This window comes from Cryptomeria japonica, chromosome 8, assembly GCF_030272615.1.
Source record: "Cryptomeria japonica chromosome 8, Sugi_1.0, whole genome shotgun sequence".
NCBI classification, from domain to species: Eukaryota; Viridiplantae; Streptophyta; class Pinopsida; order Cupressales; family Cupressaceae; genus Cryptomeria; species Cryptomeria japonica.
Window position 1 is genome coordinate 526262504 of NC_081412.1, and position 19591 is coordinate 526282094.

General features: G+C 32.0%; 3 protein-coding genes across 3 annotated transcripts; 1 reads left to right on the forward strand and 2 right to left on the reverse strand.

Annotated features, from left to right (window-relative positions):
• Positions 1-412: 412 nt before the first annotated feature.
• On the reverse strand, positions 413-9260 carry LOC131857766 (heavy metal-associated isoprenylated plant protein 29-like). The gene is made up of 3 exons (XM_059210483.1): positions 9190-9260; positions 838-938; positions 413-735 (listed from the first exon to the last, which is right to left on the reverse strand). The coding sequence occupies exons 1-3, from the start codon at positions 9258-9260 to the stop codon at positions 413-415; spliced, it is 495 nt and encodes a 164-aa protein (XP_059066466.1).
• A 4602-nt stretch (positions 9261-13862) lies between these two features.
• LOC131857292 (heavy metal-associated isoprenylated plant protein 29-like) lies at positions 13863-14562 on the forward strand. The gene is made up of 3 exons (XM_059209567.1): positions 13863-13927; positions 14064-14148; positions 14240-14562. The coding sequence occupies exons 1-3, from the start codon at positions 13922-13924 to the stop codon at positions 14560-14562; spliced, it is 414 nt and encodes a 137-aa protein (XP_059065550.1). The 5' UTR covers positions 13863-13921.
• A 2919-nt stretch (positions 14563-17481) lies between these two features.
• LOC131857995 (heavy metal-associated isoprenylated plant protein 29-like) lies at positions 17482-18234 on the reverse strand. Its single transcript, XM_059210840.1, has 3 exons — positions 18172-18234; positions 17966-18050; positions 17482-17861 (listed from the first exon to the last, which is right to left on the reverse strand). The coding sequence occupies exons 1-3, from the start codon at positions 18175-18177 to the stop codon at positions 17539-17541; spliced, it is 414 nt and encodes a 137-aa protein (XP_059066823.1). The 5' UTR covers positions 18178-18234; the 3' UTR covers positions 17482-17538.
• Positions 18235-19591: the final 1357 nt, after the last annotated feature.

Here is a 19591-nt window from a genome sequence, read left to right on the forward strand (position 1 = left end):
TTAGAACTAAATTGAATAATATTATATTTAATTAATTTTTTAATGAATATTTGATTTAACTTTGAAAATTGCATTTCTTGAACAGAATCTCTGAAGTAAAAAAAAAATTAAGTATTGGGTTTGTTTGATTCCTTGGGTGATTTGTGATTTAGCTTTTGGTTTCATTCAGGAAAAAGATTTTTTTGTGGCAAAATATTGCATTTCCGAACGCATTCTCTCAAGAAAAAACCATTAAAAACTATTGCATTCCGTTGGTTCCATGGATGCCTTGTCATTTAGTATTATACTTTCTCATGACTTCATTCAATGATGCATTTCCTGAGTTCCTTCGTGATTAAGACAGAGAAAAAAAACTCAACAGATGAAAACATTTCCTGAACTAGGAAATTCTCCGTACAATAACTGAACGACATTACATTATTCTGCACGAATGGGGGTTTTCATCACTGAATAAATCTGTCAAGTTATCGTCTACAACTGTAGAGTAGGGAGGACTTTGATAATAGCCATGGCTGCTGCCATTGTATCCATGCTTACGGTAATTGTAAGTGGAATCAAACGTTTGTCTTTCATAATAACGCTCAGTATAAGAAGTAAACTGGACATCATAAGGATAAGGCCACACCTCTGCCTTTTTCCCACATCCTCTCACAGCCTTTATAACCTTTTTACGATCGATATAACCAGTCACTGTAACTTTCTGCTTTGACATGTCGATCTCCACGTTGTCTACACCTATTGTTTCAAAACCCAACAAAATATTCAGAAATTCTAACAATACATGATTTGTTTTATGGTAGTTATAAACTAAGTTGAAAGCATGATAAATTAATCTACCTTGGAGTTGAGAGAGAGCCTTGCGAATTTTTCTTTCACAGCCACCGCAATCCATATTTACTTGCAACTCCACAATCTGCAATGCCTGCAATAAAGCTTTTCTGTTTTATTAGTAACGCACATAAAATCCCATGAATAAATTTATCTTCAATTAGTGAAGAAATGTTTGTAATTCTTGAACAAAACCCTAATTGAGATGCAAGGAAACTTGGTCTTACGGTCATTGTGTAGCCTCAAGATGAAAGGAAATAATCGAGCTAATTTAAGATGTCTGGGATTCAGATTTCAATATATAAGCGAATGCTGTGAGTACGGAGGCGAGGAAGGTGAGAGGAATGGAACTTGGCGTGCTTGACAAGTTCAACAATTCCATGGCGGTGATATCAAGGCTGAGCAATTGTTATAAAAACAAAAGTAAAACAATAAGAAATGAAAAAGGAACTCTGCCATGAGTCTTCCTAAATGATAGGGAAGATGAAGCTATCACGAATCTTCTTCTTCAGCCGAAATATTTTTATGACTTTCTAAGAAGGCCTTGTTCAGTGCAAGCTTCCTTTTGTTGTTGTTTTGTGTTATATTTAAATAATGGAAAGCGAGTTCGTTGTAAAATATTCGCATGATGGGCAAGGTTTTGTTATTCATTAATTAATTTAAGTTGTAGCGAGCTCATAAACACCATATCTGAGAACGTTAGGAGCTTGATTTGTTGGTAAATTTCTATGGGCAAGACTTCTATTAATTCTTTACAATTTAATTAATATTAAAGATTGCCAAGTTGTGTATATGTATGATGGAAGAATTTAAGAAAACAAATAAAAGAAAACAAGTTTTCTATTCTATATTAGTAAGTTCATATTATTACTATTGAATAATATTTTTGTGATAATGGTAAAAGACAAAGTTTCATCAATCATACAAGGATATTGATATTTCATTTTAATTTAAATATTAGAATATAGATAAATAATAGATTAATTTTTAATAAGATTTATATTATTTTGATTTTTTATTTTTTTTATCAAATTTATATGTATTAATGTAAGATATTATTGTTGTGTTCTATCTTAATAATATTGGAGAGGGTTCTTATATTTAGTGTACTTTTTATGAATTGTCTATTTGTGTAGTTACCATATACAACATTTATATGCTTGGTAGTTGTTTCAATGGTGTACCAATCTTAAAGGGTCATTGAATTCTCATCTCTTACTGTTTCTCAATCCTTCTCACAATTCACATGTAATACTCATTAGTACCTTTATATCGTGATCAATTGAATGTTGCACAACTTAATCTACCATTTTATTCTCTTCATATATAACAATGCTAACATTTTTTGTTTCTAATTCATAGTCAATCTAGTGTTCACTTTCTTCAATTTAAATTTCTAAAACCTTATAAATAAAAAATTTGTGAACCTAGAATAACTGTTTAGATTTCAACTTCGTTATTTGTTTAGATAGGTAGTTCTTTCAAGTTGTAGCTATTATTTTTCCTTCTAATTTTTTATTACAAAATCTACAATTGATAAATATCCATATTAACTTAGGTGTTGGGAAAAAATTAGATAATGATTTTCAAACAACATTTCTTTTTACTAGAACAAGGATATGGGGTTTTCTTGCTAGTTCTTTCCCTATTGAGCTCTTGAACTAGCTTAATAATATAAATATATATATATTAGTGGCTCTGTCCACTTTTGCAAAAAAATAAAAAAATAATAATAATAATTTTACTAAAATTTAAAGATAAAAATTTAAGAAAATTCTTCTAAAATCTACCACCTTCTAGAAATAAAAAATATCATAAAACCAACAAAACATAAAATCTCATAGAAATGAGCATGATCAAATCAAATCATAATGAAAAATTGAAACATCTTAAAAAATGTAATTTTTTTTTATCAAAACAAAATATTTTTAATATAAAAACAAAATATAAATTAACCTATTATTGATCTATACATTTCAAAACTAAAAATATAAATTGAATAATAATATATTTCATTTTTCTATCTTTTTTTAAACTTTTCATCTAAAACATCTATTCTATGATAATATAATAATATAAATTATAAATTTATTGGCATTCAATACAAAGTACAAACATTTTGATGTAGAAAAATCTCGATCTCCATATTGAACATCTGTCCACTAAATTGTGAGCATCTAATCGTAAGATTTTTTAAACAATTTTTTCAATTGAAAAACAAGCAAAAGAGAAAACGATCAGAATTCCTCAATAAGCTATAATCTGCTCCAGGAGAAGAATACAATTTTCCAAGAGAATAATGACGTAAACAGGGAGCTGTAATTGGATAGCTTAGATACTAAGAATCCTTTTCCTTTAGTTTTTAAAAATATCCTTTTTGGCTGTAAATTATTTGTTCAGAATTTATAGCGCGGCCATGGTCTAAACTTGGTGAAAAAGCCAAAGTTAGGGCAAGGGTTTAATATAAGACGTTTTCTTGTAAATGATGATATATACACTAACAATTTTTCTGATATATACACTAAGAATTTCAAGCACATAAGAATCGATCAGGGTTACAAAGTGTGAGTTGTGGAAGTTCAACACATAAATGAAAATAAAAGAAGATGAAACTGACAAATAAATATCAATTTATTTTAATTGATATCATATAAGAACCACTATCATAAACAAAGAAAAAATATTTGCATACTTACTGCTGCAATTTCTTTATATATATAATTAATTTCTTAAGCGATTTGACTGATATCTTACTTCAGAAAGACATTGAAAAAAAATTAGATTTCTTTAATACATTCTTTACAAAACATTTACAAAGTATTGGGTTTCCTTAGTTCCTTGGGTGATTTATCATTTAGCTTTTGCTTTCTATGGAGAATACTAAAATACTAAAATAAAAAACATCAAAAAAAATATTACGTTTCCTAATTCATTATTATGATCAAAACTTCCAATTGGAAGATTCTGAACGCTAGCAAAGATGAATCTGCAATACATCTTCTTTTGCCTGAATTTTTTTATGCGTTTCTTAGGAGACTTTGTTTTATGAGAGATTTCTTTCATTGTTGTGTTTTTGGGTTCTATTTTAATTCAAGAAAGCAAGTTCACTGTGAAGTATTACCACGATTAGCCATGAACACAATATTGTGAATGCTCGTTGCTTGGTTGGTTTGTAAATTAGTATGGGTAAGATTATATCAATTTTTTATACTTAATATTAACAAGTGCTACATAATGATTAGTACTTACCTTTCTAGTAATGTAATTTAATTATTGAATAGTTATAATCATAATTATTATTAAGTCTTAATTTTAATTTAAATGATAATTATATTATTTAATAATAACTAAAATTATAATTATAATTTAATTATTCTAGAAAATTAAGATTTTTATTGAAGTTGAGGAAAAATCAATTCTACAGCTCCCAAAGATCACCTATATGCAAACCTGTCATAGAAAGAGAGAAAAAAAAATAGTTATGGAGGTCAGAATTCAAAGATTCAAAAAAGAGGAGTCATATTGATTGTGCAACAAGAATGCAATTCAATAATTACAGTTGTTATGAAAATACAAAGAGAGAATCCTTATAAGAGGGTACTCGAAACCCTAAAGAATTATAAGATTCCTAAGTTTAGCTTAAGTATAGAGTATAATAGACTAATAATTAAATAAATAATTATTAGCTAATAAAAGATTACTCTAACACCCCCTCTTAAGATGTACTTAAGGAGTAGCTAAAAATTAACTAAGAACTAAAAAAGCATGTAAAAAATGCAGAAAAGCAACAATGAGTCCTGACAACTAGGCCTGATGAGGTACCCAAGTACAATAAAATCTCTATAAAGTGGAGAAAAAGGAGAAAACCCTGTGGGAACAAAGATCCTCTCCAAGAAGAGATGAATACTCAAGTGAAGGACTAAAAAGCCTCCAAACAAGAGTGTTCCAGAAGATAGGAACAAAAAAAAGAGAATGAAGAATACCACTAAAGCATGAAATAGCTGCAAACATTGTCTAAGAGTAACTGTTGATCTAAAGAACCTCCACTGAAATAGAACGTGATTAGGTAGAGAAGAGTGTAATCTGCATGAGTGCCCTCAAACGAGACTACTTGAATTAGATGGCAAACAAAGGCAAACAATTGAACTCGAAGATACAAATGGCATGAAACACCAATGCTTGATGAGCTGATCAATTGAACCAAGGAAGCATTAGAACAATAAGACAAACTTCCCCATAATGCTGAAAAGAGAGAGGGATAGGTACACTGAAAATAAAGGCCAATAAGAACTGCATGACAAAGAACCAGGAACATCGAAGGTGCAAAGAAAGTACATAGTGTCGTGGAAGGAATACTCACTTCACACACATCATGAAGCTAATGTCGTGGAAGGAACACTCACGTGACAAAGGTATATGGCAAGCAAAGGCAAACATCAACCCCCCCATGACACTTTATAAGTAGTGCATGTACAATAAGACACAAGATGTGCAAGATCCCAAGTATACAATGTATGATGGCACTTTATCTCAGTGCGTTTGCATAAATAAAATGCTACAATGATCAAAAGAGATAGAAGAATGGAAACAGAAAGAACAACCAAAGACAAGACATCCTACCCAAAGAAAAAAGAGATACTAGGACCTGAAACATCCAAGATATTCACCAAAGTGATGAAAAGAAAAAAAATGAATAAAATATACTTGGAGCAGAATTTGGCAAGAAAACTCATATGAATGGAAAGAACACAAAACAAGCTTTCCAATTGTATTTTTTTTTTTGAAAAATGGAGTTCGGATGCTCAAGTTATGTCTACTGGAGTGCAAAAATGAACCTTTGGCTCTGATACCATATTCGAGTTGAGGAAAAATCAACTCTATAGCTCCCAAAGATCACCTACATGCAAACCTGTCAAAGAAAGAGAGAAGCAAAATAGCTATGGAGGTCAGAATTCAGAGATCTAGAAAAGAGGAGTTATATTGATTGTGCAACAAGAATGCAATTCAATAATTACAGTTGTTATGAAAATACAAAGAGAGAATCCTTATAAGATGATCGCAATAGGGTATTTGAGGGAGGGCCATATTTTTATAACCAGGTGGGGATGTTCACTAAACCTTAGCATGCTGGATTTAACCCTTCGGAGGATCTCCTGAATCAGATCCCAGTGTGGGTTCAATTACCTCATTTTTTGGTGGAATATTGTTGGGAGGATGTGTTGTGAATGCTAGCTTCAATTCTTGGAAAGCCAGTTGGATCTTCAATGCAAACCTTAGGAAGAAAGGTAATGACTTTTTCTTGTGTTTGTGTTAAAATTGATCTTAATAAGCCTTTGCCAAATGCTATAGATATATGTGTGGGCTCTTATTCTTGGGTCCAATAGCTTGATTATGAGACTTTACCATTCCAGTTCCGTCTATGCATGAGTATGGTCATTTGCAATGCAAGTGCCCTAGGTCTAAACCAACTGAGAATCAACTTCAACAGTTGTCCCATAACCTTGATGGGGTTGATAAAGGAAAATATTCCATGTCTAGTGAGGCTATGGGTGTTGGGATTTCATTTCGGTTAAGATAGAGAATAGGAACTGAGGTCAACAAAGGTCTTTGCAAGAGAGTTGGGAGGAGGATACCTTTAACAGAATTGAAGCCTTGGATGATCTTAGCCAGCAGGAGGTGAATTTGGGGATCATTCCTTTGGATCATGTAGTGTATCAAGGTTGATTCCTGATAGTGTGAACTTAGATACTACCCAGGTTTTTCAGGAGGTTTGGAGTCAATAGATGGAGATGGATCAGCAGGTAGTGGCCCATGAGGGACCCATCTCTAGTACTGAAGTGAAGATAGTTGGTAGGGATGTTTTTCTTGTAGCACAAAAATTGGACTCTGCTAGGGTTAAAAGTAATAAGATCTCTTTACATCTGCATCTTCTTTAGAAAGACATTAAAAAAGGAGCAACAGAGAAGATTTCAAAGGTTGGCAGAAAGAAGGACTCGGATAAGATCAAATTTATGTGGGGAGAATTTAGTTGAGTCAAGGTCAGTAAAGGCTCTGGATTCTCATTTTTCTAATCCCTCGAAATGATTGTGCTATCATGGAATGTGAGGGGCTTGAACAGTGGCCCTAGATAAAAAGTTGTTTGGGAATTGATAAGGAGTCATTCTCCTGATGTCCTTTTCTTGCAGGAAACTAAATTGTCTATGGATATTATGTTGGTTCTGGTACCAAAGATATGGGGGAGAGGTGAATGTCAGTGTATTGGGGCATCTGGCTCCTTTGGAGGTGTGGCTTGTCTTTGGAACCCCTTGAGGATTCGTCCTATATGGTGGGTTTCTTCTAGATCATCTTTATCCGAGGTTGCCTCTAGTCTTGAGATTGGGGAATATATCTTGCTTACTAACATTTATGCCCCCACTGATCTTCAAGGTAAACAGAAATTGCAATCTCATATTACTTTTATGCATGGATTTTTTCCTTTCCATCCGTGGATTATGACGAGTGATTTCAATGCCATCTTAGAGTTGAGTGAGAAGAAGGGTGGTGTTATGCGATTGGAGCCTTCTTCCTTTCTTCTTCGGGATAGTATATCAACCTTGAATCTTGTTGATATCAAGCTTGATAATGGTTTTTTCACTTGGAACAACGGGAGGAGAGGGGAGTATTGGATTGTGGAGAGGCTGGATCACTTTCTGGTTTCTAATTTTTGGGTTGGTGGGGAGTGGTCCGCATGCTCTGAGATTTTAGATTGGAGATGTTCGGACCACTGACCCATCAAATTGGTGTCTACTTCTGCTCGATTCTCTCACATTCCTTCATTCAAATTCCATCTTATGTGGTTGTGATATTCTTCTTTGTGGGATCATGTTGTGGAGTGGTCGAAGAAAGGGAGGCCAGCCTTTGGCATTGCTATGTACACTTTTGCCAAGCAGCTGCAATTTGTTAAGTTTCAGCTTAAATGGTCAAATCGTCAATATTTTGGTAATATTTTTCATGCTAAGAAAGCTTCTCAATTAGAGTTGAATGGCATTACAAGAGAGATAACAGAGAATGGATTGTCAGCAGCCTTTCTTAAAGAGGAAGATATGATAGTCAAGGATTTAGATGAGAAGGAGCTTAGGGAGGAAATCTACTAGAAACAGAGAGCTCGTATTGATTGGCTTCAAGTGGGGGATAAGAACACTATGTTCTTTTTTAATTCATTGAAAGAAAGAAGACATGGAAATTTCATCCCTGTTCTAGTTAATGATAAAGGTGAGCAGTGTTTATCCTTGCAGGAGATTTCTAGGGAGTCTATGCAGTATTTTCAATCCCTTTTAAGTGAGGATTCTCAGGGGGAATCAGAAGAGGAAAATCAGGGTCTTGCTTGTATTCCTTCTCTAGTTACTAGGGAGATGAATGAGAAGCTTATGGGACCTATTTTGTTGGATGAACTAGAGAGGATTATGTTCCATATGAAGAAGGGAAAAGGTCCTACACTGGAAGGGTTTCCCATTGAGTTCTATCAAGAATTTTGGGATATTATCAAATTGGACTTATTGAAGGTGGTCCAAGAGTCCTAGAGGAATAAGCAGATTCTTTGAGCTTTGAATGTGACTATCATTGCACTCATCCCCAAGTGTGATGAGGTTGACCAGTTAGGCCAGTTCCACCCTATATCTCTCTGTAATATGATTTATAAGATTATTTCTAAGTTAATAGGGGAAAGGTTGAAGAATTTTCTTGGGGTGTCATTTCTGAGGAGTGGAGTGGGTTTATGGAGGGTCGTCAAATCTTGGATGGAGTTGTCATTTCTACCGAGACCATTCATTTTATGGCAACTTCCAAGGAAAAAACTATGTTTATCAAGCTGGACATGGCAAAGGCTTATGATAGATTATGTTGGTCCTTTCTCCAGAAGATTCTTAGGTCCTTTGGTTTTGTTGATGAATGGATCCAATGGGTAATGATTTGTGTTTTGTCTACCTCATTCTATGTGCTAATTAATGGAGATCATACCGAGTTATTTGGTGCGTCGAGGGATCTTCGCCAGAGGGACCCTCTTTATTCATTCTTCTGGCTGAGGGTCTGGGGAGACTGAATAAGTATAATGTGGGTTTGGGTATTATTAATACTTGGAGTTGGGGTAATGACATACCTCCTTAGTCCCATTTGTAGTTTGTACATGATACGACTCTGATGGGACTAGCTAGGATCAGAGAAGCTATAAATTTGTGTAAAGTTTTGGATGTCTATCTTGCTGCTTCTGGACAGTTGATCAATGAGGATAAATCTTCCATTCTCTTCTTCAACACACTTGAAGATATTCAGTTGAGGATTTCTCATATCTTGAGATTCCAGGTCGGTTCTCATCCCTTGACTTACCTGGGTATTCCTATCTCTACTGGTAATCCTCCCAGGGATTCTTGGCAGGGTATTCTGGATAAATTTCGCATGAAGGTTGAACATTGGACACACAGATGGTTATCCTTTGTTGGTCAAGTGCAACTGATCCAGTTGGTGGTTCATGCTCTTTTGATTTATAGGTGTATGCTCCAAGTGGCCCCAAAGTGGTTTATGAAGGAATTGGATTCTTTGGCAAGGCAATTCTTATGGGCAGGCAACCTTTCCTCCTATAAATGGAGCCTTATCAAATGGAAAATGGTGAGCAGCCTAAAATAGTTGGGTGGGCTTGGCTTAAGGTAGTCTACTTTATTTGAGGAGGCTTTGGTAGGAAAAATTGTACTAGAGGTGGTGTGTTGAACAAGATAGAAGCTGGGCTAGGATTTTGTCTTACAAGTATTTGGAGAGGATCTTGAAGGATCCCAAGATATCCACTTGTGTAAAAAGGCTCTACAATTTGGAGTACTCTCAAGAAAGGGGTTTTACTGATAAAAGAAGTACTTTTTTGGATCTGTAAGAGGGAGGAAGAGGTTCTTTTTTGGTTTGATTCTTGGGATGGCTACCCCCCCATTATTGATTAGTTTCCTAATTTAGTGAATCTTTGGCCGAGGTTCCTGGAGGCATGGTGGTCTAGAGTGAGCGACTTTAAGTCTGCTTATAGGTGTGGGCAATTAGAGATGGTGTGGTGGAAGGTTCCTAATGAATGGTCGGTTGTTGGTATGGAGGAAGACTGCATTGAGCTTCATAGAATTTTAGCTAGTAGACATTGTAGTTCCCTTAAGGATAGGGATATACTTGCTTGGTCTCTAAATCCTAAGGGTATTTTTACTGTTGCCAGTGGGTACCAGGAGCTGTTATCCTATAGATTGGAGGGGAGGGAAGTGCATTGGTGGAAATATATTTGGAACAAATTCTCCTGGCCGAAGTGCAACTATTTCTCTTGGACTTTGGCCTTGGATAGATGTCTAACCTGGGACAATATTCACAAGCGTGGGTTCCATGGGCCTTCCATCTGTGTTTTGTGTGGTAATGGGGAGGAGGATTCTTCACACTTGTTCTTTAGATGCCCTTTCTCGTTGTAGATCTGGCATTACTGGTGGGGGGTGTGGAAGCACCCTTCTATTCACGTGGACTATTTCGTAGAGTTTTGGAGTAGTTTGGGCAGGCCTCCTATTTTGTCCTCTTTTCTCTAGACTGTCTATCACATTGGGCCCATTTTCATACTTTGGCAGATCTGGCTAGAGAGGAATAGGAGGATCTTTTGGGAAGTCAAATTGCTAGTTCAACAAGTGTGTAATAAAATAATTGGAATGATCCAAGAGATGGTGGAAGCTAAATGTGAGGTGAATTTTCCTCTGGATATAGGAGAGGTTAATATTGTGAGTAGGTTGGGTTTGCAGAAGAGGTAGACATGCTATGAAGAAGGTTCAAAGGGTGGGAAGATGGTTTCCTGCCTCGAGATGAATCCATTAAGATTAACACCAATGGCTCCTCTTGTGGTAATCCAGGTCCTACTGAGATTGGAGGTGTTGGTAGGGATCGTATGGGGGATGTGGTTTTCTTGTTTTTAGCACATAAAGGGCAGAAGCCTAATAATTTTATGGAGGGATTAGCAATTTTCTATGCCCTGGAGCATACATATGAGTTGGAGTGGCATAAGGTTATCTACAAATCGGATTCACAAATTATTGTTGATCTATTGATTGAGTAGAAGGTGAGTGGGATTAATTGGCAGCTGGCAGGGATTGTTCACCAAATTTTGTAAATTAGTGCTATAATGGAGAAGGTGTCTTTCATCCACAGTCCTCGTGAATGGAATAGAGCAGTTGATTATTTGCTTAAGTGGGCTTTGGAACATGGTGATGATTGGAAAGTTGAGGGTTGGGAGCATCTTTCCCCTGATTACTATCGAGACTTGCATAAGATCTTTGCTAAGGATATGGATAGTTATGAAGCTGGATGATAACTGGTTGGGTTTGTTGTTTTCTTATGGAGCTTTGAGGCTCTGGTTTTCTTATGTAATGCTTGTCTCTGATTATTAATAAATTTTTACCCCTTTATTCCAAACAAGAAGGAGAAGGAAAATATAAATAAAAAGGAATAATATATAAAAGAATAAATAACTATGTGTATATATGTAATTGTATACATATCTATACACATGCATACCTACATACAAACAAATATTTTTCTTAGAGTTGGATGTAGCAAGAAAAATATTCAATAGAAATGGTGACTCTACTGGGGAGAATGATACAGAGTCTCCAATGATATCTTGACAAATCACATTCAAGCCAAGATAGCCCATCAACAATGCTATTGGGGATGAATGATATGGAATCTCTGGTGATAACTTGCTAAGTCCATTGAAGGAAGAGTCCATGATCTTTAAGAATCTGAAATTTATTTTAGATTTGAAGTTTTCAACCTCGAGAAAAAATTATTGTAGCTAATTTGAAAAGGAATGTGTGACTCTGCTATTGGGAGAAACCCAGAATGAAATTGTGTCTCAAATAGCTCCGAGCTGTTTGAATTTTTACAGATTTACAAAGTTCTCAGTCAAGAAATGGATGAACACTAAAGTATATTTTATAAATGTGTATAATATATTTAAAACCAGTTTATTATTCATCATAAAAATATAAATATTAATAAAAAAATAAGTATAAAGAATAAATATTTATATCAACTAAGTATCAGCAAAAGTTATCAAATAATGTCCAAACAACAACTATTATTAAAATCTAAAGATAAAAAATTAAAAAAAAATTTCACAAATTTGTCATCGTCAAGAAATGATAGAATCCATATAAATTATTAAAATTATTATTCATCTATGCATTAAAGTTAAAATACAACGATATATTTGAATGGCCTATCAATCTTTCTTGAATTTTCACCTAAAATATACATTACATGGTAAAATAATACTATATATCATAAACTTGTGTTTTCACAAATCCATCATCTTCAAGAAATAAAAGAATCCATAAAACCAAGAAAACATAAAATCTCATGAAAAAAAATCATCAAAAAATCAAATACCAAAAAAACCTAAAATCTCATGAAAAAAAATCATCAGAATATTAAATACCAAAAAAAACCTAAAATATACTTATTAAAAGAAAAATACTAAAAATAGAAAATTCAATATAAATTATTATTCATCTATACATTAAAGTTAAAATACAGAAATAACGATATATTTGAATGATCTATCAAGCTTTCTTGACTTTTCACCTAAAATATCCGTTAGATGATAATATAATAATATGCATAGAATATGAGTTACAGAAGTTTTGATGGCTTTTTTCCTTTGGTTTGTCAACTTTGAGAAAAGTCGCCTAAATTATTGAATGCGTCACTGTACAATATAAATAAATTCTAGAATGTTTCTCTATTTCTACAATCACTACCTTGAATCTTCTGCGTGTCACAGTCAAAACTTATTAATATAAGTGTTTAATAAATTTATTTAGCTAGTATTCGTCTAATTATGAAAGCGCTTATTCAGACGGATCATCATATTTTACAGAAAAAAATATAATTAGATTTGCATATATATATATATACAGCTCAATTAGTTATATCTTGACCGTCGAAACTTTTTAGATATTGAATTTTATAATTGCATGAAAAATCCAATTCATATTGGAGATCTCCACTAAATTGTGAGCATCAATCATAAGATTTTTTCCACATTCAATTTTTTTCTTAATTAAGAAAACAAACAGAAGAAAAAAAATGACGAGAATTTCTAGGAAAGAGAAAAAAATGACGAGAATTTCGAGGAAGAAGGCTCGCATGAATTAAAGCTTGTTTGAGAAAAGCTTTCAAATCTTTCGGCGGAAGATTCATCCACTCCCATTGGCTGCTTAGTGTAAAGCCTATCTTCTAGAAGATTACTTGGTTTATAGTCTGTGTTTTCTTGTTTCCTAACATTTTCATTGGTTTATAAACTTGGTCTCAATTTCACACTCTTGAAATTAACTCAATTAGTTTCTTCTAGGGTTAAATAAATTGAGAGATAACAAATTTAGAGATAAGTATAAATCTCATTATTATGAAAATATCTAAAATTGCTCATTCACAAGAAGAAGTAATATATTAATCTTCATTTATAATTTAATAAAACAAAAAATTATATTAAAGATATAATAAATAGAAACCATATTTATGTAAATGAACAAGAAAGTTTGTTACTATTGTAAAATTAAGCTGACAGAATTACATTTAAAAAAATTATATTTAAAGTGTAAAAGTATTTTAAGAAGAAAAATCATTGATTTCTATCCTAACAAGATTATATATATATATATATATATATATATATATATATATATATATGACTGACAAGCTATACCTAGAAAATTAAAGGGAATGATGACTCGAACATTCGGGGTGTTTAATATATAAAAGTATTCCTAATTTTCTTATAGTTTTTTTAATTGTTTTGTTAGTAGGAATGTTTCAGACTCTATAACACCACGGCACCGCTATTGGAATTGTTATACTTGATGAACAAGTTAAGCTACTCTTTCTTCTTTAATACAGCGGTGTATTCCTCCTTCCTCGCACTTTCATCGTCCTCTCCCACCATTCACTTATAAAAGGAAATCAGAGCCTCACACTTCTGAAATTAACTCGATTGTTTAATTCTCTTTGTATTCAGTAGATAAAACAGTTTCAAAAGCAACAATCTTGAGGGTACACAATGAAGGTTAGACTATTTTTCCGTCCATCATATTTGGGATTTTATTTACAAATTAGAAGTGTCTCTGAAATACTTGAATATGAATTTATTAGCAATAAGTTCATAAGTTTTCACCTAATGAATTAGAATTGATTTATTGCAGGCATTGCAGATTGTGGAGATGCAAGTAAATATGGATTGCAGTGGCTGCGAAAGGAAAATTCGCAAGGCTCTTTCTCAACTCAAAGGTAGATTAATCTATCCTACTTTAAACTATTATAAACGCAATCTTCTTTTGTAATAAATTCTGAATATTTTGTTGGGCTTTTGAAAAAACAGGGGTAGACAGTGTGGAGATCGACATGGCACTGCAAAAAGTTAGGGTAAGTGGGTATATCGATCAAGAAAAAGTTATCAAGACGGTGAGAAGATGCGGGAAAAAGGCAGAACTGTGGCCTTATCCTTATCATACTGAGTATACTTGTTATACTGATCGTTATTATGAAAGACCAACGTTTGATTCGAATTACAATTACCGTAAGCATGGATACAATGGTAGCAGCCATGGTTACTATCAAAAGGCGCCATACTCTACAGTTGTAGACGATAAACTGGCAGATTTATTCAGTGATGAAAATCCGCATGCCTGCAGAATAATGTAATGCTTTTCACTTATTGTAAAGGAAAATTTAACGGTTGGAGGAAAAATCAAATTTGTTTATTTAATGAGAAACTGGGAAATAAATTTTTCTATATGAGTTTACTCTTTTTGCGCTACGGGCAGAACTTACATCGGGCATTCCTTTTTGTTTGGTTTGCTTGTTTTATGTGATGCTTGTGCTATTAATTAAGTTCGTAAAGAAAATTGTGTATTTTAACTTTTCTGCCGTTGATATCTTCATTTACTCGTTTATCTTCGTTTCTGCCATTGTTAAGAAATAGTTTACAACTAGCGATTGCATCCGAAGAGGTGTAATGGCTACTCCATAGATCTCTTTAAAATTTTAATATAATTTTTTAATTAATATAATTAAATAAAATTTTAAAATAATTAATATTAAGAAAAATATAAATATAATAGACTGTATTGTATGACTTGGAGAAATATTCATATATCAAGATTTTCAAAAGAAAATTCAGATCAAGTTTCAATGAATATAAGAAAATTATAATAACTCCATGTCTTATTTCGTAGAATTTCACTAAAATTTCAGATTGATCTATTCTTCAAAGAGAACTTTGTGGTATATGATTTTATTTCTATCTTGATAGTTTTATTTGGTAGTTTGATTTTATATGATGCATTTTAATCTATATGGTTTCTTTTTTTCATTTGGTCATAAAAATTTAAGAACCATTCATCTTATATCTTTAACCATCAAAAAAGGATATTGTATATTTTTTTTCATGAAATAGAGATCTAAGAAGGTGAGCTAATATTAAGTTGATTGTTTCCTTCCATTTGTATTCAAGAAATAAGCAAATTGAGAAGCCAAAAATTTCATGCTATGCTTGAATTTCATATATTGATTATTATAATTATGAAAATAATTAATCTTCAATATATCTATTTATAAATTAGTAATTTATTTTACTTAATAATTAATCAATTATTTTACAAAGATACATTACAAATTTATTTAACCACTTAAATTACACTTGGTAATTTATGTTATACATTTCTATCTTGAATATGATTCAAGACATATGTGGATCTTAATTGTACGGGTTATATGTTTATGTCTTGTCCATGTTCGATGTAAATATTACTCCATAGAATTTAAAATGAGGACCATTACGTGACAAAATTGATCCAGATGTGGAGATGGTATCCATCAATTGAATGTGACTTCATTTAAAAATATATCTTTAGCTATTTCAGTTTTAGTCAATTGTTATTTCATCTAAAAATGCATTTGATCTTGTATGTTAACTATCCAATGCAAACATCTTGTGTGAAATATATATGTTTAGTTGATACATTAGCCCTACATATTTGAACAATATAGTTATGAAGGCCAGCATAACATAGAATAGGGATAAATGTTTGATATAAATTGATTTGCAATACATGATAATTACAATGATGATGCCATAAGAAGAGAGATTATGGTATTTTCTATTGAGTGTCAAGACACATTATGTGCATATTTTTGAAGTACTTCCCAGAGAAATTGGTTCAAATATTTTATAAAAACTTTGAAAAATCTACAATAAAAAAGAATAATATCTTTTGCAATTTTGTTAATATTGAAAATAGAATTTTAGAATGGGCTGTAATGTTTTCTCATATCATTTGTTTTTTTAATTTGTTAAAAAATATTTTTAAATTATTATATAATGCTTTTGGTGATTCAATGTTTAAATTTTCTATCAATATATATTTTTTAAATAAAGATGTTAAAAATGGATTTGTATAGATAATTAAAACTAATTTCTCATAATAGGGCATGACTTAGGCTGAATTTTTAATATATAATAGAATGATATGTGTTAATCTTTAAACAATAACATTTCAAACTTAAAGTAGTTTTATTTATTTATTTATTAGAAAACATTTATCAAATGTGGCTAGTTGAAACTCTACTAAAGAATGTAAAAATAGTCAAATCTAGTGATAAACCTTTAAAATGGCTAAATAGTGATATATAACCACTTACAAATTCCTTGGTATATAATTGATATTATTTAGCACTCAAGCATGTAGGATAAAGAGAAATTTAGTAGCAAATTTCTATTACATCCATATCAAGAATTTTCTCTTCTAGTCAATTCATGTTACCAAACATCATTTGGTTCATTGGTTGGTCAACTAGTTGACAATAGTATTTTACATTTGTTATTGGTGGATGTAAATAAGGAGCATGGTTTCCATAGGAATTTCAAGATTGGGAAGGCTAATAATAAATGTTGGTTTAATTCTTGTTAGAAAACACATAAAGCTTATCATAGAAGGTTGAGTAAGGTTGTACTCATTGATACAAATAATATTAAATGTAAGATATAGAAAGTTTAATACATAGATGGAAATGAAAGAAGATGAAAATGGAAAATAAATGCTAATTTCTTTTCAATGATTTCATATAAGAATCATCATATATTTATTAGAAAATGCATATTTACATACTTATTAATAACAATCTTAATTTAACACTAAACCTTTTTATCTATTTAAAAATAAATTGAATAATACTATATTTCATTAATCTCTTAAATAACTTCTGATTTAACTTGATATATATCGTTCTTTAGAAAGACATTTAAAAGATATTAGATTTCTTAAACAGATTCTTTAAAAAACACAAAAAAATTATTGCATTTCAATAGTTCATTGGGTGATTTGTCATTTAGGTTTTGCTTGCTTTCTAGAAAAAGATTTTTGTTAACAAAATATTTCAGTTCCTGGCCCATTCTTTGAAGAAAAAACAGATTAAAAATTCTTTGAAGAAAAAACAGATTAAAAACTATTGCATTCCGTTGGTTCCTTGGATGACTTGTGATTTAGCATTATGCTTTCTAACGTCTTTTTTCTATAATGCATTTCCTGAGTTCCTTCGTGATTAAGACAGAAAAAACCAATCTGCAAATAAAACCGTTTCCAGAAACTGGGAAAATCTCTGTACAATAATTGAGGAAGATTACATTATGCTGCAGGCATGCGGATTTTCATCGCTGAAAATCTCTGTCAATTTATCGTCTACAACTGTCGAGTAGGGAGCATTTTGATAATAGCCGTGGCTGCTACCATTGTATCCATGCTTACGGTAATTGTAACTCGAATCAAATGTTTGTGTTTCATAATAACGATCAGTATATGAAGTATACTCGGCATCATAAGGATAAGGCCACACCTCTGCTTTTTTCCCACATCCTCTCACAGCCTTTACAACCTTTTTACGATCGACATACCCACTTACTGTAACTTTCTGCATTGCCATGTCGATCTCCACGTTGTCTACACCTATTGTTTCAAAAACCCAACAAAATATTCAGAAATTGAAACAGTAGATTATTGCATTTATAGTAATTAGAAACTAAGTTTGAAAGCATGATAAATTAATCTACCTTGGAGTTGAGAGAGAGCCTTTCGAATTTTTCTTTCGCAGCCACCGCAATCCATATTTACTTGCATCTCCACAATCTGCAATGCCTGCAACAAAGATTTTCTCTTTTATTAGTAACCGACATAAAACCCATGAATTTATTGCAGATAAATTTATCTTCAAGCATTAAAGAAACACTTGTAATTTTTAAACAAAACTGGGTCTTACCGTCATTGTGTAGCCTCAAGATTTTTGCTTCTCAAACCTTTTCTCTCTTGAATACAAATGAAAGGAAATAATCGAGTTAATTTAAGATGTGTGGGATTTCGATTTCAATTTATAAGCGAATGTTTGGAGGAGGAGAGGAAGGTGAGAGGAATGAACAAAACGCGGATCAGCTTGGCGTGCTCGGCAAGTTTTATATTCTCATGGCGGTTATATCAAGGCTGAGCGATTGTTATCGAACAAAATTAAAACAATAAGAAAAGAAAATGGGACTCTGCTATGAATCTTCCTAAATGATATCGAAGATGAATCTGCCATGAATCTTCTTCTTTTGCCGAAATTTTTGTATGCCTTTCTAAGGAGGCCTTGTTTAGTGCAAGCTTCTTTTTGTTGTTTTTGGTGCTCTATTTTAATAAAGTAAAGCAAGGAAATATTCGCATGATGAGCAAGGTTTTGTTATTCTTTGATTTAATTTGTAGAGAGCTCATAAACACTATATCTGAGCATTTTCGGAGCTTATTCGTTTGGTAAATTTCTACGGGCAAGACTTATATTAATTCTTTAGAACATAATTAATATTAAAGAATACCAAGTCGTGTATATGCATCATTAAGTTGTAGAATGTTTTTGCCTATTTCTACAACAATTAACACCTTCATTCTTCTGCGGCAAACTGCAGAGAGATGTAATTGGAAGCTTAGATACTAAGAATCCCTTTTTCTTTACTTTTTGAAAAAGTCCTTTTAAGGTATAAAGGAATTGTTCCGAATTTATAGCGCCGCCATTGTTTAAACTTGGGGAACAAGTATGCCAAAGGGTTTAATATAACGCGTTTTCTTGCTTCCTCGCACTTTAACCACTCTTATCACACCACGCCTCTATTGCTTTTAAAACACTCTGAATCTACGACTTCTGAAATTAACTTGATTATTTCCTTTTATTTGTATTCAAGAGATACACGAATTGAAAGGCAACAAATTTGAGACTATTATCATTGTTATGAAAATAATTAGTTTTAAATATTTTTATTTATATATCAGTAATTTACTTTATTTAATAATTATTCAATTAATTATAGTAAATATAAACACAAAATATTTGAAGAATTATTTTTTAATTTATTTTATATACAAGTTTTATTATTATTTTGGAAATGCTATTATTTATTTATTTTTATATTTTTAATTATATATTTATGTTACTTTTTAATACTTTAATCTTGATTTTTTAATCAATATTTCAAAATTTTGATGTCTTTTATTTAAAAAATAAATATTATTTCTTAATATGTTTCCTTTAAATTTTCTTTCATGATCATAATACTAATTAAATGCATCTCTTCTTACTCTCACCATAGATTACACCTCAACGTAATGAATTTTCAATAAAATAAAAAATTAACTAGTTTAGTTGCTCAAGTAAT

Coding starts and splice junctions, on each gene's coding strand:
- LOC131857995 (XM_059210840.1), bottom strand. Junction 17,862..17,965: donor GGCTCTCTCTCAACTCCAAG/GTAGATTAATTT, acceptor TTGAAACAATAG/GTGTAGACAACGTGGAGATC.
- LOC131857766 (XM_059210483.1), bottom strand. CDS start 9,260: ATGCGAAATTTATCCAGAATACCCTGCCAAGAATCCCTGGGAGGATTA. Junction 939..9,189: donor GTAGAGATAGGAATACCCAG/GTAAGTCAAGGG, acceptor CTAATAAAACAG/AAAAGCTTTATTGCAGGCAT. Junction 736..837: donor GGCTCTCTCTCAACTCCAAG/GTAGATTAATTT, acceptor TTGAAACAATAG/GTGTAGACAACGTGGAGATC.
- LOC131857292 (XM_059209567.1), top strand. Junction 14,149..14,239: donor GGCTCTTTCTCAACTCAAAG/GTAGATTAATCT, acceptor TTGAAAAAACAG/GGGTAGACAGTGTGGAGATC.